Source organism: Oryctolagus cuniculus, chromosome 6 (assembly GCF_051225735.1).
Source record: "Oryctolagus cuniculus isolate XC-2025 breed Fujian yellow rabbit chromosome 6, ASM5122573v1, whole genome shotgun sequence".
Taxonomy (NCBI): domain Eukaryota; kingdom Metazoa; phylum Chordata; class Mammalia; order Lagomorpha; family Leporidae; genus Oryctolagus; species Oryctolagus cuniculus.
Window position 1 is genome coordinate 56265891 of NC_142872.1, and position 23670 is coordinate 56289560.

Genomic DNA, 23670 nt, shown 5'->3' on the forward strand with positions numbered 1-23670 from the left:
GGTCACAGACAATCAAGCTAATGAATTTAGGATCAGAAAGACTACAATATGTATTTTGTTGATTATTTTTATTAACCAGTCATTTTTGCTCACATCCTACCTTGCAAACAATTTCTTGTAGTAAAAATTTGAGCTGGGGGACTGGCATGGTGTAGGTTAAGCTGCCACTTTATGATTCAGCATCCCATATGGGTGCCAGTTCGAGTCCTGGCTGTTCCACTTCCGCTCCAGTTCTCTGTTAATGCTAATGTGCCTAGGAAGGCAGCAGAAGGTTGCCCAAGTGCTTGTGTCCCTGCACCCATGTGGGAGACCCAGATGAAGTGCCTGGCTCCTAGCTTAGACCTGTCTAGCCCTGGCCATTGCAGCCATTTGGGGAGTAACCCAGCAGATGGAAGATTTCTCTCTCTCTCTCTCTTTCTCTCTCACTCTGTTCAATAAATAATAAGTAAATTTTTTAAAAATTCTGTGGTGGGTGACAGGAGGAGGCTTCTCTGATGTCCCCTCATTATCCCTTCAATCAGGCATTGCATTGCATATAGCTTCAGAAGTCTCTGTCTTTATACAGATGGAAGAGGACAATAGAGAGAATACCTGAAAAAGAGTCAAAAGATCAAGTTTCAACTCCTGGTTCAGTCAGTCACTGGTGGCCATGACTTTACACAAGGCCTTTCTCTCAAGTAAGCCTAGGACAAGCATCTGTCTGCACTGCAAAAGTCCTGATCAGATGAGCTGGAGCCCATCCTGACTGGCTCTGCCAGGCTAGTGTGGTACAGAGGTTTCTCTGAAAGGGGGTGCAAATGGGAGGAAATTTCCTGGAGGAATCCCTGACACTTGTGCTGCTGTGGGATGGGTGTTGTGGTCCTGGAAGCTCGAGCCTCAGAATCTCACAGCTTGGGTTCAAATCCTGCCTCTGCCACTTCGCAGCTGCATGTTCCCTCAGCTCCCTGAGCCTCAGTTTCTCCAGCTGCAAAATGAACCATTTTGCATACAACTGGTGACAACTGTTTGGCCCAGAGCCTGGCACATGCTTCATAGACATCAGCCACAATCACCATTGCTCTACCACCCAAAGGACCCAAGACCCAACACAGAGTGGGACATGTTTGCCGAGTGCTTCCTGTGTGCCTCGCACCTCCCCGACACCTCTTCTGCCTTTCAGGTGGCTTTATGTCCCCATAAAGATTTCATTGCCAAGCAAGAAATCATGGCTGAGGGCACGTGTGTGGTTCAAAAACCAGCTGCCCAGCCTGCTTGTACTGCCAACACCATCATGCCTCCATTCCCTCCTCTGTAAATGGGCACAGCAGTGCTCACCTCTAAATTTGTCTTGAAGAATAACTGAGGTGGTGCCTACAAAGGACTAAAGACAGTGCTTGACATGGAGTCAGTATTTCTGCAGAATCATAGCTTCTGTTATAGCTAAGGAAAGAGAAGCTCGCAGAGGTAAATTGGTTTGCCCGTAGTCATCTGCTTATGAATAGTATTGCAGAAACTGGATCCCTAGTCTGGCCTGCTTCCAGAGCTCACCCCAGGGAAATGCCTTCACCTTTGAGTCCTAAGGCCTCCCCTCTGGATTTTTTGCCCAGCTTCACGCTGCCTTGTTATGGGCTCCCTGGGAGCAGTTTGTAGGGAGCCGTGCAGGATTCAGGAAGCAAATATGGACTATCTCCAGCCTGGCTTGCCACAGCCAAGAGAAGACACGTGCCTTAGGAACAGGTGTGGCCAGGGCCCTCCCTGGCACCTGCCTGACTCCTGGCCACTCGTGCTTGCAGAAGCCAGTCTCTCACAGGAGACCTCTCCCTCTTTGTTCCAGCACACGTTGCACATCCACCGATCGATACGACATCTTATCCTCTAAAACATTCATAATGTCTGCTTCCTAGGATTCCAGTGGCTGCGTGCCACGCGCCACCCGTGCCGCCTTGCCTTTGTAGCTGGTAGAGTTGTGGATCTATCTACCCCTCCTTTACAGGGCTGCTGGTGGCTGTTCTTTGAAGAAGGGCAAACATTGTTTGGGTTGTCAACACTGAATGACAAGCTCAGGGGAAGAAAGATGCGATGCATTGAGGTGTATGCGTGTGGATCGTGGCCATGTGGTTGTTTTTTTTTTTTTTTTTTTTTTTTTTGTTATCACAAAAGCTCTTAAAATCCCAGCCCATGATTTATTTGGTGAATAAAACCTCCCGATATTATCATTCTCTAAAGGTATTTTGATCACATGGGCCCTTTCTTGGAGAAAGAAAGGCTTTTATTTTATTTCTTTCCTGGGAAAAATAGCAGCAGGAACACGGTGGTCTGGGGATGGGAAATGATACCTTGTGTGGCTGATGTCTGTAGGCATGTGTTTATCTGCATGAGGATGAGCTAGTTTGGTGGACAATGGGATGCCTGTCCAGCTGGGCGCGTTCCTGGGCTCTGCACGGGAGGAAAAGAAAGTGGCTGTGAGCGCATGTGTCTGCCTTGCGTATTGATCTGCCTGGTGATGCTGCCCGCGAGGGGGTGTCGTTAGAGGTCACCTCAGCAGACCAGACACCACAAACCCGCATCGTCAACGGCAGCCACCTGCAGTGCACCTGCAGCAGAGGGTTCACGGGGACACAGGGAGGGATGACACCAGCTCGGGAGCACCACTCATGCTGAAGCTGCAAGGAGCCTGTTGGTTTCCCCCCAGCTCAGGAATTGATTAATCTCCTACCACTTCCTCTTGCTGTACCATCCTGAGCCTGTCACAAGAATAGATTAATGCACTGGTTCTTCCGTGTGGATTCTTCTTGTCTGGAGAACACACTGCTCCCTGGTCCCAGAGCTGCCTCGTGCACCTGTCATTGTGTTCTCATGACAGACATGCAGGAGGGGATGGAAAGGGACTCGAATTAGGAAGGCAGCAGACAAAATCCCTGCTGAGAACCATTCTAGGAGCGCGGCTGGGAGATGAGAAAGTGCCTGTAGAGATGTGACTGCAGGTGCATTTCTGCAAAGCCCTCTCATTTCTAGTTGTCATGCCAGGATTCTGGGATTGTATCTACCTCTCAGCCTTCCTCTTCTCTGTAACTCCTGGGCCGTGAGCTTTGCAACCATTTTGGAAGCTGCAAGCTGGAAGTTGGACAGAGGCAAGTTAGTTTTCAGAGCATTCTTGGGAGATAGATGCACAAATCCCATTACCAGTAAAGGGATTTGTGGGCGTAACTTCCATCGGGGCTTTGAAAATTTATTCCATTCAGTGTATTGCAACCCTGTCTGGGAAAAATAAGAGAAATCACTTCACCGAGGTGGTTTGAAAGGGAGATTTTTTTTTTAAACTCTTTTAAGATTTAAATTTTTTAAACTCCTTTTAAGACTCAAGGCATTTCCAAGAATGTTATCCCTCCCGCTTTTATTTGCATCTCTTCTTTTAGGCAGAATGTAATTTTGGTACTGACAGCATTCCTCCAAAAGATGCCTCTAAGACATTGCAGTGGGGCCCTCCTCTCTGAGAAAGAAGCAACATACTCAACTGCCTCCCCAAAGCATGAGAAGCAAACAAACCCGGGAGAAAATCGCCGAACACGTTGATTGTTGCCCAGCCTGACTGACTGTTGAAGTTGCCAGATTTCTTTTACATTGGCATTGCTGGGTCTTTTAAGTTAAATGGCAAACCACTTGCTGACCCAAGGACTCATGACTGCTTACCAAGTGACATCATCCCTTCATGCACGGTCCTTTGACAATATTGAGTAATGAAATCTGTAGCCTACCTGTCCTGTTGAGTCTTGGCTAAGTGGTTGCACTTAGGAATCTGAGTGGGGATGCCTTCCAGGAGACCTCTGAATGGAGTCACCAGCGGGAGCACAAGGGGTCCCGAGCTCCATGTGCCTGGGTGGCAGCCCCAGATTTCCCATTTTCCTGTCTCTGTGCTCTTGGGCAAGCCACTTCACCTCGCTAAGCCTCCGTTTCCTTGTCTATGAAATGCAGAGTAAGTGCCACATTATGGAGTAACAATGATGGGAGGGGGTGAGGATCCTCCAGGGTCATCCCCTCATGCGAACAAAAGGCAAAATCCCTCCAAAGTTATCGGTTCCCACTGCCCTGCCTGCCCCATCACCTTCCTTTCCCCTTACCTGGAGAGTCCATCCCCACAAACTGCTATCTCACTCCTCATAGTTCTTTGTTCAAAAGTCACCAACCCAGATTCCATCCTTGACCACCCTAGATCAAAGGAAAAAGCAAACAGCCTTCGCAGGCCCATCTGCCACGCCCTTGGTGCTGCCCAGCGGTAACTTTGCTTTTCCCTGCTGTGTCTGGTTCTTCTCTCTCCACTAGAATGTAAGTTCCATGAGAGCAAGGATCCTGTTTTGTTGACTGCTTTCTCCCAGAGCTCAGGACACATCTGATGCACAGCGGGTGCTCAATAAATATTTGTGAATGATAAATAATGAATAAATGCCATAGTTAAAGTAATTAGCCCAATCCCTGGCACATTGTCAAAATAAATGTTAATTGCCACCATCATCGGTGAGGAGACTCATTTGCATGTGTTAATTTTCCCTGCTGATTGCAAAGGTGCCTTTACAGGTTGCCTGTTGCAAGTTCAGGGTTAGCCCTGATTATTCCACTATGGTTCCCTCCTCTCAGCAGTGGCATTTTTGGAAATGACTGCGTGTCCCACAGGAGACTCGGCACCGTTGACTTAAAGCTGGCTGGTGTGGAGGCAGGGAGACCCATCCCTGACCCTTCCTGTCCTCCCGCCTGCTCTCTGAGGCCTCTCCAAGGCTCCTGTGAATCTGGCCGCTTGCTGAGCCAGGAGAACCAGCAGGCTTGGCTCCCTCCCCCCACTCCCTAAGCTGTGCTTGGGCTGAAGTCTTCCATTTTCAAAGGGAAATCCCAATCTCCTCCCCGGGTTATGTATTGACAAGGCTGATCTTTCAAGATACCCCCTGCTCCTGGGGCCTGCTCAGCAAACACAGAGCATCTGTGGCTTCCATGTTTGCCCTCCTTGACAAGCAGGGGCTGAGCAGCTCTCTGGGAAGGATTGCTGACATATTGATTGACTCTCTTGTCAGGCTGATCCTCTGAACAGGGAAGGTTCTAAGTGGCACCCAGCAGGGCCCACACAAACCCTAATTACTATTTCACACACACTGCCCCCCCATTCCAAGCTGCCACTTTTCTGGGCCTTTAATCACCCTACCCTTGTGGCTGCTGGAGAATTCTCAGTTGCCTATAACCAACCCCGCTCCCTTTCTCTTGCTCTGGCTCCCTCTGAGTATTTCAATTAGAGCCCATCTGGCACAAAAACATAGCAACTTCAATAAGAAAACATCACCCCAGCTCCAGGTGGGTCTGGTTATTATTCTGTCTGAAATCTGCGACCTGTGTGTGGTCTCTCCATCCTGTCTTGGTTCCTTTTCAGCACTCAGGAAAGTTCTCTCCAATTAGCCAGAGGGATACTTTCAGTCTGGCTGCCTATTGTGCTTTTAGTGGCTGATTTCCCAGCCACCACCTGGATTCTATGAGCTTGTGCTTGGAGCCCTTCCCCGCCCCATCCTTGCTGACCCATGGACCCCATTTTTCCATCCGAGGGTCTCCCTGGAGCACAGCCTGTCAAATCATGATGAATTGTACATTTTGGCTGTCATTGGGAGGGAGTAACATTAGGGAGAGGGCCTCCCAAACTCATTTCACTTCTGACCCTACAATGGTGTGAACTAGACCTTCTGGGATGAGCTGCTGGAGCATTCAAGGGGGTGGGTGGAGGAGACCACAGTGTACCCATGATCTCTCGTTGAGTCCAGCATTTCCATGAAATCTTGCAATGAAGAAGCATTAACTGGTACTCTAAGTCTTCTCAGCTTTCTAAGCCTGGCTTTGGGAGTAGATTGGAATTGAAGGCATTATAACATAAGGTATAAAGAGCTAATTTTTCATGTTCTTGGAAACAAACGTAATGGCTCAACTTACGTGCTGACTCTTCCTGGCCAGGTTTCCAAAAGGAATCTGACCCAACAAAGCAAAGTGATGCATGGAGATCTGTTTTATAAAAATCACATCTTCCACTCTGCTTATAAGTGAATGATGTGTCAGTCAAGGTAATCTCAGAGATGCCATTGTAACAAAGCACCGTGGACTCCCAGTGGCTCACTAGGGTAACAGCATATGTCTTTACTCGCTCTCTGTCCTGTTACTGGCCAGCCATGGCTGTGACCTGTGTCATTTTCTCTCAAGACCCAGGATGACTGTGTGATAAAGTGTGTGCTTTCAGGTCATGGGGCCATGTCTGAATTCAACAGGGTGAAGAAATATAACCCCCTCAGGGAAGGAGTGCTCATTATGGTGAGAGATCATTCATTCATCAGTTCTAGTGGGATGATCATGAGTTCTGCTGAGACCCCACTGCCCACACAACTTTTAGGCAGATCACTGTGAAGTGTGAAGCAGGCAGTCAGCTGCCACTGTAATTCCCTTCTCATTCTGAGAGCCCGCTTTAAATCAGTGTTTCCTCAATCAATACTCTCTTCATCTTTGAAATGGCCAATAATGAAAGTGCCTACCTGAGAGTCCTGAGGTCACATCTGAAGAGTATCTACTATGGTACCTGGCCATAGCAGGAGTACAGTGGGTAGCAGGCATTGATATGCTGACAGAGGCACAATGGCCTTCTCTCTGCAGCACTGTTGTATGTCATAGTGTAATGCATTATTTTTTATTTATGTGCTTATGACAGCCTACATTCCAAGCCCCCAAATCTGCCCCCACATAAACTTTGATGGAGGACCTTCTGTGTTGAAGACACTCTGCCAGACCTTCCATGATGGCAGGTGTCTGAGCCATTTTGCTACCTGCAAAGGGAAGACTTCACAAAAGGAAGAGGCAGTGATGGAAACACCGAGTTCTCAACACAAGCCACAGAGCAAGTCAGTGGCAGAAGAAGAAAGCAGATTCTCGTTAGGAAACTCATTTAAGTCACCGCTCCCCTGGGCCTTCGTTCTACAGGCACTTGGTCCATTCCCATAGGCCAGAAAGATTGTCACATTTCCATACTCAAGGATGAGAGAAGGAGTGACTGGTCCCGACAGGCAAACAAAACAGGAAGTACCAACAAAAGCCAATTCCAGATGACCCCCCCCAAAACTAAGAGAAGGTGGTTAAACCCTTGATTTAATTCTCACTTGCTTACTTAGCATTCAACTCAACAACAGGAAATATGCCCAAACTTGAGTTTCATTTTGGTTGCTTTGCTTCTGCTGGGAGGACGGTCCTTAAGCTCAGCAGATCTGCCTCTCCTTTCTCAACTTCATTTCCCTTTCGTATTTTTCTTCTCGCTTCCGGTAGTTGTCTGGGAAGTCACTTGTGGACTCCGACCCTAACCCTTGTCACCTTGTTTGCACTTTGCTTATTTTCAGAATGCCTTTAAAAAAAGAAAAGAGAGAGAGACTATGGAGCCCAACACACAAGAAGAAGGGGCAGGAAGGAAAGGGGCAGGAACGAACAGATTCCGAGACGTCCTCTTTACGTTCAGCGAGATTAGGGAACTGTTTGCTTGCTGCTTTCCCAAAGCTGATGGTTGCAGTCTGCTCTGCCCCTTGCAAAGACAAGATTGAGGGCTCTGGGAGGAGAGCAGCGATGACAGGAGTGTTCATGTGGGTGGGGAATTGGGGACATTGCCATCTTTGCCTGATAAGACCCGCCACTTCCCTCTGTGGATGTGAAAATCAAAGCTTTGTTAGCTCTGGGCCCCAGCTGCTCCTGCAGTACCTGTCCGTGTCTGTCTTAAAAAGAGACTGTCCTCGAAAGAACAATGTCTCAAAGTGCAGCAGCAGCTGGCTCAAGGCAAGCCTGGATAACCCAATAGTATCATCTTTTTTAAAAAAAATCATTTTAAAATAGCTAATTCCTTGGCTCCCTTCACCTGGTAATTACAAATCAGAAGCTATCGTTATCTTGAAACCTCCATGATTAGTTCTCATTTCCTGACCTCTGTACAGGGAAAATATGTCATTATTTGAGGCAATAGAATTTAGTCTCTTCAAGTAAGTGACCTACATACAACGGATAAACTGCAGGAGAAAATTAGGTGCTACTCTGACAGCAAGCGTACTGTTAATGTTCCTTAATCTTATTAGTATTTATCATCTTGAAAAGCTGCAACAGTGAGATTCACATTTCACATTGATATACAGAAGAAAACGTGTCTGAGACAGGAAGTGTGTAAAACCGTGTGTGCACATGCACACACGTGCATACACGCACAAATGACACTGCCCTGCCTCAGTCTGCAGCCATCAATCTGAGCTGCATTGTTTGAAGATGGGTTTGTGACCTTAAAAGGATGCAGCCTGACTCTGAGTGGTGGTAGGCACACAGGATTCATTGCTGTGTGAACAATTTCCTATGCATTGTTAATAGTGTTTCCTGTGGTTAATTGTTCCTCCTATCCCCACATCAAACTTGGAATCTTCCCTTGTCAACAGCCCTCTATCTCCAACAGTGCAGGAATGTAGCATCAGCCTGTGTCCAGTTGAAATGCGAGAGCCACACCTTGGCACCCTGACTGTTTAGGTGGAAGACAGGCAGAGGGGAGAGCTCCTTATTTACCTACAAATGAAGAATCTCTTAGAGAAGGACTCTGAAAGGAGACAGGTGGGGGTGGGGGCGCTGCCATTCATTCCACTCTGTAAAACCAAGAACACCAGGCTAAGGGTGTCCTGAGTTTGCTAACCTGTGCAGAGCTGGAACAGGGTGAGTGCCATGGAAGACCAGAAGTTTGGAGGTTTGACATGCTAAGACTTCTGCAGGTGTGCTTGGTTCCTTAACAAAGGAGAGCGAGAGTGAGAGCGAGAAAATAGTAATGTTTTCAGAAAAGGACTGCTTTCCACACAGAATATTTGTCCACTTCCCATGCCAACAGCTGGAAAGGAAAAATATTTTTACAGTTTGAAATAGTTTCAGAGATCAGCTTTAAAATGGGCCCGTGCGACTGCAGATAGAGCAACCACACTGGTGTTTCCTAGCAGGTGGAGTGAGATCCCCTGGTACCATTTAGGTTAAAATCAGTTGGAAATTGATCCACATTTTGCATAGTTTAGGGCAAACCATCCTTGCCAAGGCCCCAAGACTAGCAGTCTAAAAACAGCTGCGCCCTGTGGTGAGGGATGGGTGAGAAGGCGCCGTCCCCTTGACTGTGACTCCACAGGGCCATTTTCCCATCCGCCGAGGCGCTCTGAGGAAGGGCTGGGCTGTTTCCTGGTGCCTCCTCCACCCAGCAAATGGGATGCTGTGAGCAGCAGCACCGGAAGAGGAGAGCCAGCCCCTCAGATCTGCTCACTTTCTGTATTTAGCTAATCCCTGCGGCCTAGGGCAAGCCATTTTTGAACTGCAGCTTCCTTAAAAGGCAATCGGTTGGAAAAAGGCTCCTGGCCCTTCCCCTTGACATTTGCATTGCTGAATTATCTGTTCATATTTTCATTACTTTGTCTCTCCTGCAGCAATGCATCTGCTCGGACTCAATTGGCAACTGCAGCCGGCAGATGGACACACCTTTAACAATGGGATAAGGACCGGCTTACCAGGAAACGATGATGTGGCAACAATGCCATCTGGAGGCAAAGGTGAGGTTACAGCTGCTGCTTGCCCTCCTGAGGTCAGGAAAATTCAGAGCTCTCGCCAGGTGGTACAGGTCTTTTAATCCAAATCTTGGAAAGTCTGCAGAAAGGAAAAAAGAAAGGGGGGGAAACCATTGCCTTTCATAGGTGCCCCCATTAAAAGCTGTTTGCTGTTCCTGTCTGTTAGCTGTGTTTGGCTGGAGTCGCTCGGAGCTGGCAAACTGCCTGCTTAGAGCAATGTGCCTACCTATGCTATCTACAGCGGCTGGCACCAGCTAGAGCTGCTTGAATGCATCCCAAAGCCTGGGCAGAAGCAGCAGCCACAGCAGCAGCCGCAGCAGCAGCTGGAGAAAGTCCTGCCTAATCAGAAGGCAGAGCGCAGCAGACAGCACATGCCACTAGACTGGGTCCCTCTCCCCCAGGAGAGACGCAGCCTCCCCCCGGGGAGGAAGCACGCCTGGCTTGGCCTGAAAGAGACAGCTCTGAGCTGTTCTGCCTTTGGGGGGAGAACAGAAAGGAGTTTTGACAACTTGGCAACAAAGCTTCTCTTCTCAGAACAGTGAAGGAGACAATAGAAATGTTTATGGAAGCAGTCAGGCAACTGTATTCTTGCAGGGGAAAAAAAATTAGGTGCTAACAATGTGTTAAGAGAGAGGAGAGAAAACAGAACCTTGGGGAGATGGGGACTGGAGCAATTAAAAGACAAGAGCAGCCAATAGCACCATTAGCCTGGCTGGCACGTGGAGGGGTGTGCCTCTTTCAGGCAGGAGAGAGGGAGAGAGGGAGAGTGATTGGGTGGAGGGCTTTTTCCAGTCACGGTGTTTTCAGCTCTGCCTCTTTGCAGGTATAGTCAGTTTACCCCCACCTTTCTTAAATGCCTCACAGGGAAATTTCAGAGAACAATGAAGTAGCATTTGTTAGGCACCTACCTTGCACCAAGCTTAGCATTGCTTAACTTCAACAACTCTGCAGGGAAAAAAACTCTTTCCAAGAACTAAGATCTAGAATGTTCTAGAAGTAGAACCCACATCAAGCAAGTACACAGGTACAAACCTGAATTTAGATCTGTGCCCTATGCAACTTGCAGCAGGACATGGGTGCTTTCCTTAGATCAGTCAGTCATTTTCCAGAGAGAAGACTTCAGAATTCCTTTGCTCTCTCAGCGTGTCCATTAGCCATCCTGAGATGCTAATGTGCTTAGATGATTCTCCCAGAGCTGTCCTAATGCTTCAAGTATGACTTCTCTTTCTTTTTATCTAAGTCTTTAAGAATCGCTCTACTCATCTATCATAATCATAACACTAAATTACCTCTAAGTAAGCATGAAAAAGTTTCATCTGTAGATGAAATGATATGCTTTCCATTATCGGCTAGACCTAAAAATGAAAAGTGTGTTTTGCCTTGACTGACCAGGTTCTGCTTTAACTAACCAAAAATGTCCAGACCGCAATCTGTTGGGCTCAGATTTGAAATCTGTCCACCTGTGGTACTTGACACCACGCTGTCTTGCCTGAATGATTTTGCTCCCCAGACAACACGGGGTAGTGTCTGGAGAATCGTTTGATTGTCACAATACATGGGGTTGCAACTGGCATCCAGTGCATGGGGGCCAAGGATGCGGTTCCACCACCCACAGTATACAAGACAGCCCTCTACAGTGAAGACTTCTGTCTACCAATATGTCGGTTGTGCTGACCTCAGAAACTTTAGGGAGTCTCTGTTATGCTTTATCTGTTAACATCTGCAAGTCAGCACCACCATTCTCTCAGAATACACATTTGAATGTGAATGGGTATAGTCTGCCATCCGCCTTAGCGATGTGTTCTGTGTGAGGCTGTGTACACATTCTAGAGCTAGATTCAAGTGCTTTGAAGTCGTGTCCTTCACATATGGGAATCGCTGATCTGTGCTGGCCTCCATAAATTAAAATCAGCTGCTCACCTCAAGTGAGCATCAGCATGGTTTCCAACCCCCACATCCCTTCACCAGCCCACACCAGCTCGGCTAGAATGCAGAAGAAAACTCCTGGCAGAGAGTAAGTCCCAGAAGAAGAAACACTTTCCACTGTGGCTTGAGAAGAATCTGAATTCTTCCCTTCGTGTGCCACAGGCCTTCAAAAATACTGCGTAAGTCATATAATATCACCATTTTTTGAATATTTTCCAAATGAGTTATGAGACACAAAATGTTGGCCAAATCATTATCCAATCAATCTTTTCAGAAGCTTGAATGTGAACTAAAACTCAAAACACCTCCTTAATGAACACCAAAGCAGTAGTCTTCTGATGACTCAAGATGTACCTCTTGTTGTTTTAAAAGTTTGGCTCATAAAGTCATGAGAAAGACTTTATTTTTCTCATGCACACCCAACTCATTTAGGTAAAGTGACCTTAGGTCTGAATTTCTTTACCCAGTGACCTCCTTCCTCCCCACTCCCCAATTCTATACATTTAGATAACCTGAATCAATCCCAATCGACTAGTTTTCCAGTGTTTCAAAGAGACAATCAAGATATATTGGCAATAAGTTAATTAAATAACACCCCCTCCATTTTTTTGTGGTATAGGATAATCCTTCACTCCGATAATGTTTTAATCAAGATACACCACACATTGCCAGGAAGGTTAATCTTATTAAGCAATTACTGGGTGAGTAGCCAGCAGGAGCAAATTAAAATGTAAGCAAAACACGGGCATGTGAGTCCCATGTAAGATGGCACATCAATAGAGATTTCATTACTGGTCTTTAGGAGTGTTTACTCTCTTCAGGTTTGGAAACGAATCTAATAGACAGGGCAGCCTACCCTCTTGGATATGTTAGTGGAAACGAAGCCCTTGATTAATTAGTTGGGAGAGTATGTTCTGTGGGCTTTGTCTTCCTTCCCTTTTCCATTTGTTGCTGTTCTTGGTTTATTTTTCCTCCCCTCTCTTTCAATTAAACCTGAATGTATGTGGATGTTAGTTGGGTTTCCCATCAAGAGGAGGGCACACAGAGCCTGCCAGAATCGTTCACCGTCTTGCGTGTATTTCTATATTAAAAGGAATGAACTCATACATCTTCATTACAAGGGCACGGGTGCTTTTTCTATAGATCTGGGATTAGATAAGCCTGGAACACAGATTCAATACAGTATTCTGACCTGGTCAGATAACATAAGGGAATCCATGTTGATTGGCTAGGCCCAGAGGCCAGAGAGACAGAAGTGTGCAGAGGGCACATCACACATACCCCACTGGTGTGCTGATTTCAAGAAAGAATAAACTCCCAAGGCACATTTCATGGATCATTTTCAAAATCTATCACTAATTTTAAATTCAAGATGTCCTCTGTATCAGGGGTCAGCAAACTCTATCTGGGGGCCACCTCTGTCCAGCAGCCTGTTACTGTAAATAAAGTTTTATTGGAGCCCAGCCAGACCCATTCACTTACTGTCTTTGGCTGCTTTTGCGTGGCCGGGGCAGAGTTGATGAGGTTCCACAAAGGCCAAGCAACCCACAGAGCTTGCACTATTTACTATGTTCCCCTTCACCAAAAGCAAAGATTAATGACTGCTCTCTTTCATTTCCAAACCCTATTTCTACTTTTCTAGAGCTTTTCCTATAACAAAACATATTGCAGGCAAGCGGAGCGAGGAGACCAGACTCCCAAAATGTTAGCTTTTCCTTCTGGACCAAGTACCAGTCATCATATATTCTCATTGGTGTTGCACAGAAGTATTTTGTGTCACATGGGATCCTGGAGCTCCATCACTTAGCATCCCTTGTGATCTTAGGCAAGTCATGGATCGCCATTCCGCCCCTAGCTCCTCATCTGTGAGATGGTTCTCCCAACATAAATGAAATAAGCCCTGGGAAACATTGCTTGTGATGGCAGGCACTTCATAAGCCAGCCAGGAATCTTGGTTACTGTCACTGATGTCATCACCCCAGCCTTCAGTGGGTCCATTGACAAATCTCCATGGGCTGCCTTGTCTGTCCTTTGAGGTGCTGTGTTTTCCAAAAGCTACGAAGTTGTGAGCATGTCAGGATGCACAACTATACACTGGATGTTTTCTTTTATCTTCTGAGAGTTACAACAAGCCCCAGGTGAGGATCGCTCCCTGCACATTTGCTGGGTAAGGTCAGTGGGCAGCAGGACTTGGCAGTGCAGAGGGCCCACTTCTAGAACAAGTTGGCCTGCTCCCCGCAGCATTATTTGTGTCACTGCAGCTTGAGTCCCATCACTGCCAGCCTGTCTGTTTTAAGTCCTACCATTCTCGGTTTATAACTCAGCTGTAAACATTTATTTGTGCCTGGAGCACATTTCTTTCCTACCCTTTGAAAAAAAAATCAGAATTTCCAGATGGTATGCAAGTTGGGAAAAAATGGCAAAGACTGTTATTCTGTTTAGAAACATGTTTTTCTACACTTGCCCTTTCAGCAAAAACTTCATAATGATTCTGACTGGTTGGCTTAATGCATGGTACTAGGAGCCAGATTAGCAGGGAGGTTGGTAATTCCTCCTCTGGCTCCCGTCAGTCAGCCTCTTCATGAACACAGCCTGGGGTTTCCAAATGATCTCTCCCTACATGGGGGCTTTTCCAGCGTCAGTGAAGTTCCCACAAGGACCAGGGGTCATTATATTGGAGTCAAACATCACATGACTGCAAATCTACTGGCAAACACAGCAACAGCCCATGTGCAGACACAACACCTCCCCACATTTTGGAAGCCATGTTTTTCTTCTGTTGTTTGTTACAGATGTGTGCCCGTTAAGTGCATCCACCATGATGGTAGGTTTCCACTTCTGCCTACAGCCCACAACACTGCACTAAGTTGCATGGTTCCTGTTGTACACTGTATCAACGTGTCTTGACGTGGGGTTTAATAATGAAGCACAGTTTCCCTCTGTACAGTATTCTCCTTGCCCTCATTTCCCTTTCAGAGTTGACTTGCACACCCAGATAGGTTCTGTTTGCTGTCTGCCTGCACACCTATGTGTATCCCATCTACCTTGCACAGGGTCTGAAATGCAGCCACTAATCATAGTGGTTAGATGTTTCATGGACAACCAGATAAGGCTGCCAGCTCCACTGCTGCAGAGATGTATGACCTTGAGCCAGTCACTTCCCAAACTTCCATGAACCTTGGTTTTCTTATCTGATAGTTGGGGGAAAACTATAAGGGTATTAAAACAGTGAGAACCACTCAGAAATGTTCGCTGTTAATAATACTAATAAACTTAATGATGTATTCCTGTAGAACCAAGTTCAGAGGTTGGAATATTTGTTAACACTCTGACTGGCAAAGGGTTGACCATTTTTACCTAAGACAGCAAACTGAATTTTCAAGAGATAGAAAGGCCACATAGAATCCCAATAGTTGAAAGATTTCTTCAGAGTCATTAATGCTCGGTGATACTGTGGCTCTCATCTCAGAAGCAGTGGCTCTCAGGATGGAAACCTATTCCTGGGGAATAGCCAAGCCACAGCAGGTGAAGGCTGATGAGCTGCTGGTGTCTCAGGCCAGCAATATTTTTGAGCAATGGAGCTAAGTATTTTAGGAAAATCTTTTCACTTACCTGTTGGTTAAATGAAACCCTAAGATGGTTGTGCTGATTCCCACATAGGTGGAAATGAAGTGTAATGACTGAAGCAATATTCTGAATTCAACTTTATTTGCAGTAGATAAAAACATGAGAGGCAGAGTCATCTGCAAGGCAGATGGATACGGAGGTGCCTCCGCAGTCCCGTTAAGTTAGGACATATTAACGTGAAGCTTCATTTCCCTGGTATGACTGTGAGTCCGTTCCCTTTATCGCTTGTTTGGGGAATAGTTTCGCTGTTTCCGTAAATGAATTATAGCAACATTTTCTGAAATGATTAGCTCCTAATGTGGCTATGGAAGGCTGTCGTTTTGCTCGACATCAGTCTTATTTAACTGGTTGAAATTTTAGGTACATGTTTGAGAAATAGGCAATCGCTTCACATTTACATGGGCAATCTTCCGTGGAGTGATAGAGCTGGGCGATCCTGTGAAATTGATCATTAGAATCCTGCCTCCAAAGCCCCAGAAATCTCATCTTGAAGCTACAGATGAACTAGCCAGAGCCATCCTATCTGAAACATCTGTTTCTTGGGGCTGCACCTCCACTCTTCATTGTGAGAACACAGAAAAGTTTGGCAGGAAGTCCCAGGTCAGTGACACAGGGCCTGGGCTTGGCTCTGCATGGTCAGGTCACCAGGCTTAGTCAGAACCCAGAACCCAAGGATACAGGCCAGTCACTCACAGAATAATTACAGGATGCTGCTTGATGCCTCTTCTCCTGATCGTCCCAGATCAGTCCCAAGCCAAGTCCACAGAACCCTGGGCTGAAGACTGCCTGGACAAGGGATGCTGGGAATATGGCATGCACCACAACTCTGCTGCTTGCTGGTACTGTGAGCACCGTTGTGGATGCTCTATAAACGTTTATTACAATAAAGTGAGAAGCAATGCCCACACAGCTTGCGACATTCTTTGGTCATTGTTAAGTAAGTCCGATCTCAATGTTCTTGTCTTAAGCAGCCTTCGCAGAGTTGCCCACACGAGAAGCAGCCGGAGCACACAGCACCAGCTATTTGGAAGGGATGGACTTGTGAAATTGTTTTCTGTGGCTCTCACAACTTACTACTAATGACCTGCGAGCTGCCCTTCCCAGTCTACAGATGCAATGACCACTCACAGTATATTGATTTCAGCAGCTCTGCCAAATGACTGTTGATGAAGGCCCTCTCTCATTAATTGTGCCTACACTAGACAAGCTTTATTTGCAATTAGAACACTGCGAATATATCCTTCAAATCTGGGATAAGTCATTACTGCTGATTTAAGGTAGCACTACTGCCGAACAGGATGTAAAGATGTAGAAGTACTACAAGACAGGTTCTATATAGGTTACTTGATTGAATCCTCAAAGGTACTCCCATTATATAAGTGACAATCTCAGAGAGGGATAGTGATCAGGCCAGAGGCACACAGCTGGTAGTGACCAGAGCTGGGATTCAGACCCAGGGCTGACCAGCTCCACTGGGCCACCCTGCCTCCTTGAGATCTCTGAACTTCTCAGTATGAGAATGCCCACCTGATATGTCAAGATAGAAATTCTGATTACTCTATTTCCTTGCTTTCTATCTCTCAACAGTGTCCTGTTAGAGACTAGCTGGGTTAATGATCTTAGAACCCCTTGCAGAGCCGGGGAAAGTCCAGGGTCAAGCTCTAATTCATGGACTTAAGACTGGATTCAACGCTTCTTTCTTGAGCTTACAGAATAGCACAGACTTATACTCCTGGGTGCCAGTCCAGGGAACTGACCCCCAGGGACAGTCACAGAGGTGCTTCCCCCCATGGTACTACAGCAGTTTACCAAATCAGTCATTGCTTTTCATCTCTTTGGAGGCAGTCAGTGTGCAACACTCATCTGTTTCTCATTGTTTTTAAAATTGCAAGTGTTGGAGCTGGCGCTGTGGCTCACTTGGTTAATCCTCCTCCTGTGGCACTGGCATCCCATATGGGCGCCGGGTTCTAGTCCCCGGCTGCTCCTCTTCCAGTCCAGCTCTCTGCTGTGGCCCGGGCAGGCAGTGGAGGATGGCCCAAGTCCTTGGGCGCCTGCACCAGCATGGGAGACGAGGAAGAAGTACTTGGCTCCTGGCTTCGGATCAGCGTAGCTCCAGCCATGGCGACCATTTGTGGGGGGGTAAACCAATGGAAGGAAGAACTTTGTCTCTGTCTCTCTCTCTCACTGTCTAACTCTGTCAAAAAAAATTTTTTTAAGTTTTTTTTTAAAATTGCAAATGTTGTGATTTTCATTTTCAAGCCTTTTTCAAATTTCATAGAAAATATATTTTTTTCTTTCACCATAAAGAGTATTAGCGTAACAATTGGCAGGTTTCGATGAGATCTGTAGATGAAATATCTTGTCATATCAAGTGTTAAATTTTTGATTTTGAAACCTGTACTGTGGTTCAGAAATTAATGTCTTTGCTTTGTAGAAAGAAGTGGTTACAGGTAGGGGAGGATCCTGTCTGTAACTTCCTGTCAGTTTTTCAGGGGGAAAAAAAGTGTGTGCACATGCACACGCATGAGGGTACTGCTGTCACCCAGTTGTCACTCTCCCAATGCCTCGTCTTGGCTGAGGCAGAGGCTGGGGTAGTGCTGGTAAGTTGAGTTCTCCCATGTGGGTGGTAGGAACTCGATCCCTGGAGTCATGACGGCTGCATCCCAGAGTCTGCACTGGCAGGAAGCTGGGGTGAGGAGCTGGAGCCAGGAGTCGAAGCGAGGTACTCTGACAGGGGACACAGGCACCTTAAATACTGAGCCAACCACCTGCTTAATAAGTTTGTCTAGATGTAAAAAAGATTTGAAAACCATGTATAGATTTTTTTAACATTTTCCATGTGCTCTTGAAGACCCCTCAAATATGAGTCCATAAAAATAAGTGGGGGGTGGGTAGTGAACACTGCAAAATGTGATTCAGTTGCACAGTTTGAGAATGTAATTGGAAAGCAGTCACTATTATATATTTTTTAAAGATTTATTTATTTGAAAGTCAAAGTTACATAGAGAAAGGAGAGGCATGAGAAATAGAGAGGCAGAGAGAGAGAGAGTTCTTCCATCCGATGGTTCACTCCCCAGTTGGTCGGAAAGCAGTCACTATTTTAAAGTATCGACATCTTATGTCAAGGTGGGGGGGCAGCGTTATGGTACAGTAGGTTAAGCTGCTGCTTACCGTGCTGGCATCCCATATCAGAGTGCCTGGTCAAGTCCTGGCTGCTCCCCATCTGATCCAGCTTCCTGCTAAGTGCACCTGGGATGGCAGCAGAAAATGGCCCAAGTGCCTGAGCCCCTGCCACTCATGTGGGAGACCTGGATCGAGTTCCTGGCTTCTCACTTCAGCCTGGCTCAGCCCTGGATGTTATGGCCATATGGGAAATGAGCCAGCAGATTGAAGAGACATTGCTCTCTCGCTCACACACACTCACTCTCTCACTCTCTCTCTCACTTCTCTCTCTCACTCTCACTCTTTCTCTCTTAAAAGCAAAGTCACCTGTGATAAACTCATTCTAAAGGCTTTCTGATAACCCCTCTCCCTGGCCATTCCCAACGTGCACATCCACACATTCTTTGTAGCACAAGCCCAGAGACAACACTCTCACCCCAGTAGACCAGAGTGGAATGCCACTGAAGACTTCTTTAGGCCCAAAAGACCTTGAGACCTGGAGAGCTAGACCCAGTGTATTATAGCTGCTCAGTAAGAAGCATGAGCGTCAATCAACAGAATGGTTTATTTACACCTGTTCCTTCCAGAGAGATTCAAGGTCATTATATAATATGGCTAGGACCATGATTCTTGGTTTGTTTTGTTTTGCTTTGCTTTTTAAGGCAGAGTGACAGAGAGAGAGGGGAGACAGAGAGAGATCTTTGATCTGCTGGTTCACTCCTCAAATGGTCACAACATCCAGCGCTGAGCCAGTCCAAAGCCAGGAACTTGGAACTCCATTCAGATCTCCTATGTGTGTGGCAGGGGCCAAAGCACCTGCACCATCTTCTGCTGTTTTCCCAGACACATTAGCAGAGAGTTGGGTCAGACGGGAAGCAGCTGGCTCTCTGATGTGGGCGCTCTGACATGGGATGTTGGCATCACAAGCAGCACCTTAACCCACAGTGCTACCACACTGAGCACTGAGCTCCTACCTCTTAGTTCTTAATCTAAGGACCTTTCCACTGTTTTCCATCTTTCTTGGGTATTTTGTTTATAAGATTTTATGCAAAAGGAAGATTTAAAGTTTACCTGCCACTCTTCAAAATGATCCACAAGGAAAGTTTCTGGCTTTGACTTGGTCCAGCCACAGCTGTTGCAGCCATTTGGGGAATGAGAGAGATCCTCTCTCTGTCTCTCTTTGAAATAAACAAACAATAAAAAAAGTGGAAATTCTAATAGAAAGTTTCTTTAAGCAGCAAATACCAGGGGACAAGCATTTGGTGCAGCCGTTAAGTTACACTTGGGACACCTGTATCCCATATCTTGAGTGCCTGGGTTCCAGTCCCAGCTCCACTTCAGATTGCAGTTTGCAGGTGCCAGCTAATATACCTCCTAGGAGACAGCAAATGATGGCTCAAGTAGTTGTCCTGCCATTGACGTGGGAGACCTGGGTTGAGTTCCTTGCTCCCAGCTTAGGCCTGACCCACTCATGGCTGTTGTAGGCCTTTGAGGAATGATCCAGCTTGCTCATGGCAGCTGGCTCTCACTCACTCTCATGCACTCTTTCTCTCTCTCTCCCCTTTGTTTCAATCTTTCAGATAAAATCAATAAAAAGATTATATGTAAATAGTAAATTCCACAAAAAGCCTTTACAGAAAGTAATTTTATTTTTAAAAGTTTCTGTTTACATGCACATTTCAAAGTAAATCTTTTTGTAAATATTTATGTGTGCATTAATTTACTTATTTTAGAGGCAGAGAGACAGATAACAGACTGCCCATCCACTAGTTCACTAGAACCAAAGCTGCCAGCCAGGAGCGCATTCCAGGTATCCCACATGGGTAGCGGGAACCCAGTTGTTTGAGCCATCACCTCTGCCTCCCAGGGTCCACATTATCAAGAAGCTGGAGTCAGGAGCCAGAGCTGGTTACTGAAACTAGATCCTCTGATGTGGGATGCGTGAGACTTAACCTGCATCTTAATCACGAGGCCAAAAACCCACCCTCCAAACAGATCTTGGTTAAGGCTCTCATTTCACCCCATAATCACAGGGATTTGGTTAAAATTACCCACCAGACAGAATTTCTCCAATTCAGCAAGCATGCACAGATCCCCGTGAATCACCAAGCACAGAGCATAGGAGCTCAGAGAGCGATCTGCACCTGTGCCTGGCTGCAGGGATCACAGGGCTGTGAGAGGCGCTCCGCAAGGTGGGCAGAATCAGCCGGGGTGCCTAGCAAAGCCGCTGCAGGCCATAGAGCTAAGTGCAAAGGCTCTGAAGATGCAAACATAGGGAAAGAACATTTTTCTCACCCGGGAGGTGGAGGAGGGGGTAGAAGTAGAGCTTTAGAACAAATGTGCTCTTGACCTGGAGCAGATGCTGTCAATTTTAACTTGTTATGCCAGAAGGATTGGACTCCCAGACGGATGGATGGATAGATAGTGTTATGCATGTGTACACACATATAAATGTATAAATATATATATACACACAAATATAAGGGTACTTCTCAAAGTTCCTAGAAAATATATAAAATGCAAAAACTATACATGGATTTCAAATGTTTGCACCAAAATAAATTTGTTTTAATTCCAGTTTTCCATGAACTTTTGAAGTAACCTAAGATATCTTATTTGCACACACAGTTCCTTTGTCTTTAAAAAAATCCTTTACTCTAAAAAGAAAGTTAAATGCTTTCCTGTATAGTTTTTCTCTCTTTTGTTTTGTTTTGTGTAACCAGCTTTTAGTTTACTCTGTTCTTGGCGCTGTATTAAACTCTTGCTAATAACCTTGCCTGTGATGTCGTTGGAATTATCACATAAAGGACCTGGAAGCCCAGACAAGTTAAGCAAATTGCCAGAGGTCACACAGCATGGAAGAATCAGAGCCAGGATATAAATCCAGTTCTGTCTGACTCCAAACCCTGAGCTTCATTGCTGGTGCACTGCCTCATTTAATGGATAGGGTGCGAAAAAAGCCTACAGAGAGGTGTGGCTTCCCCGCAGACCATGTGTCCTCACTGGCAGTCACAGCCCACTCACCGAGTCAGTGTCCTGGAGTCAGGATCTTCCTGCTGTGGGAACGAGACCTTCAGGCTCCTTCCACGAAGATCTGCAGTGTGGCCACCGCATTCCTAGCAGCCACACTCGCCGTGACATTCTCAGAACCCATCTCGGTTTCCACAGTAGATTAGGGGGCTGATTTCTGCCTCTTTTTCATATCCTGTCATTAACCCAGCCACCCCTGAAACCCCAACAGACGTGAAGAGAAGCCTGTACTATTAAAGATGAATAATGCCTAGAAAGTCCTCTTTAAAATTGTTCTTATTGTGTTTCTGTACCTTGTTGCTACATTAGCATTGCTGGGCTTTCTCTCAGTCTCTAACAGACGCCCAAACTCTTTTTCCCATGGGGGCTCCTTTTTTTAAAAAACTATATCCTTTGCTTCCTAGGTTCTTTGGGTTAGATTCCCTTCCCCAAAAGGCATTCATTGGGAGAAGAGAAAAAGAAGCACTTTAGAGAAAATCAATTTCCAGCTTCCAGTTTACAGTAACCAGAGTTGTTTTTTTTTTTCTTTAAGACTTCTTTTATTCATTTGAAAGGCAGAGTTACAGGGAGGGAGGGAGGGAAGGAGGGAGAGGGAAGGATGGAGAGGGGGAAACAACCATGTGCTGATTCACTCCACAAATGGCTGCAGTGGGTGGGCCTGGGACTGGGCCAAACCAGAGCCAGAAGTCAGGGATCCCATGTGGGTCTCCCACGCAGGTGACAAGGACACCAATACGTGGGTCCTCTTCCATTGCTTTCCTAGGCTGGTGAGCAGGGAGCTGGATCTGCAAGGGAGCAGCCAGGAATTGAACAGGTGCTCTGATATGGGATGCAGGCATCACAAGCAGCAGCTTAACCCACTGTACCACGATGCCAGCCCCAGCCAGAGCTTCTGATCCACCTGTCACGACGGATGTCTCCTCCTGGACATACCGTTATTTCAGTAAAGTCTTCTATTTAAGCTTTGGGCCTTAAAAATAGCCAGAATCCAGGGCCAGCATTATGGCATAGTGGGTAAAGCCACCGTCTGCAGTGCCAGCATCCCATATGGACCCAGTTTGAGACACAGCTGCTCTACTTCTGATCCAGCTCCCTGCTAATGTGCCTGTCAAAACAGCAAAAGTTAGCCCACGTGCGTGGGTCTCTGCAACCATTTGGAGACCCAGAAGAAGCTACTGGCTTCAGTCTGGCCCAGCCCTTGGCCATTGTGGCCATGTAGGGAGTGAATCAGCAGATGGAAGATCTCATTCTCTTTGTCTCTCCCTCTCTGTCTATAACTCTGCCTTTCAAATATAGAAAAATAAATCTTAAAAAAGAAAACAATAAAAAGAATCTATTTTGTGTCAAATTTTTTAAGAGCTTTACATGGATTAACTGATGAATCCTTGTAACAACTCTATGAAATAAATGGCAATTGTGTCCCCACTTTACAGATGAGGACTGAGGCACAGAGACTTCATACACTTTGCAAGTATCAAGGCTAAGGTTTGAACAAGACAGTCTCAGGCCAGGGTGTGGGCTCCTAAACATGTACCATATAGTCAGTGTCTACTGGAATCTATTTTGTGTCAAATTTTTTAAGAGCTTTACATGGATTAACTGATGAATCCTTGTAACAACTCTATGAAATAAATGGCAATTGTGTCCCCACTTTACAGATGAGGACTGAGGCACAGAGACTTCATACACTTTGCAAGTATCAAGGCTAAGGTTTGAACAAGACAGTCTCAGGCCAGGGTGTGGGCTCCTAAACATGTACCATATAGTCAGTGTCTACTGGAAATGGACAGAATGTTTGACAAACAAACCATTGAGGCCCAGTCTGGAGACACGGGCCACTCAGGACTTCCAGTTGTTTGTTTTCTTCTCCAAGAGGTTATGTAATGGAGGCCTCCACACTGCCCTTAAGGAGCCCATTCCCTAGTTTTATTATCCTAGAGGCCCAGGGGTTCTTCTTAAGATCTAAGCTGTTGTTTCTCCTGCTTCATTTTAATCCCCTGTTGACTCTTTATTTGATGCACTATTGAGCTGGATAAAAATGAATCATCCGCCGGTGCTGCAGCCCACTAGGCTAATCCTCCACCTTGCGGCGCCGGCACACCGGGTTCTAGTCCCAGTCGGGCGCCGGATTCTGTCCCAGTTGCCCCTCTTCCAGGCCAGCTCTCTGCTGTGGCCAGGGAGTGCAGTGGAGGATGGCCCAAGTCCTTGGGCCCTGCACCCCATGGGAGACCAGGAAAAGCACCTGGCTCCTGCCATCGGATCAGCGCGGTGTGCCAGCCGCAGCGTGCCGGCCGCTGCAGCCATTGGAGGGTGAACCAACGGCAAA

General features: G+C 46.4%; 1 protein-coding gene across 15 annotated transcripts in view; it reads left to right on the forward strand.

Moving 5' to 3' along the window:
• The window catches only part of TENM2 (teneurin transmembrane protein 2), a 1297938-nt gene that overhangs the window by 1086327 nt on the left and 187941 nt on the right, over positions 1-23670 (forward strand). For 13 of the 15 annotated variants that reach the window (XM_051844423.3, XM_051844424.3, XM_051844428.3 and 10 more), the window contains one exon: positions 9462-9584. The exons of the other annotated variants lie outside the window; for them this stretch is intronic. In XM_051844423.3, coding sequence (XP_051700383.1) covers positions 9462-9584 — 123 coding nt within the window. The remainder of the gene's footprint in view (positions 1-9461; positions 9585-23670) is intronic. 15 annotated transcript variants of the gene reach the window in all.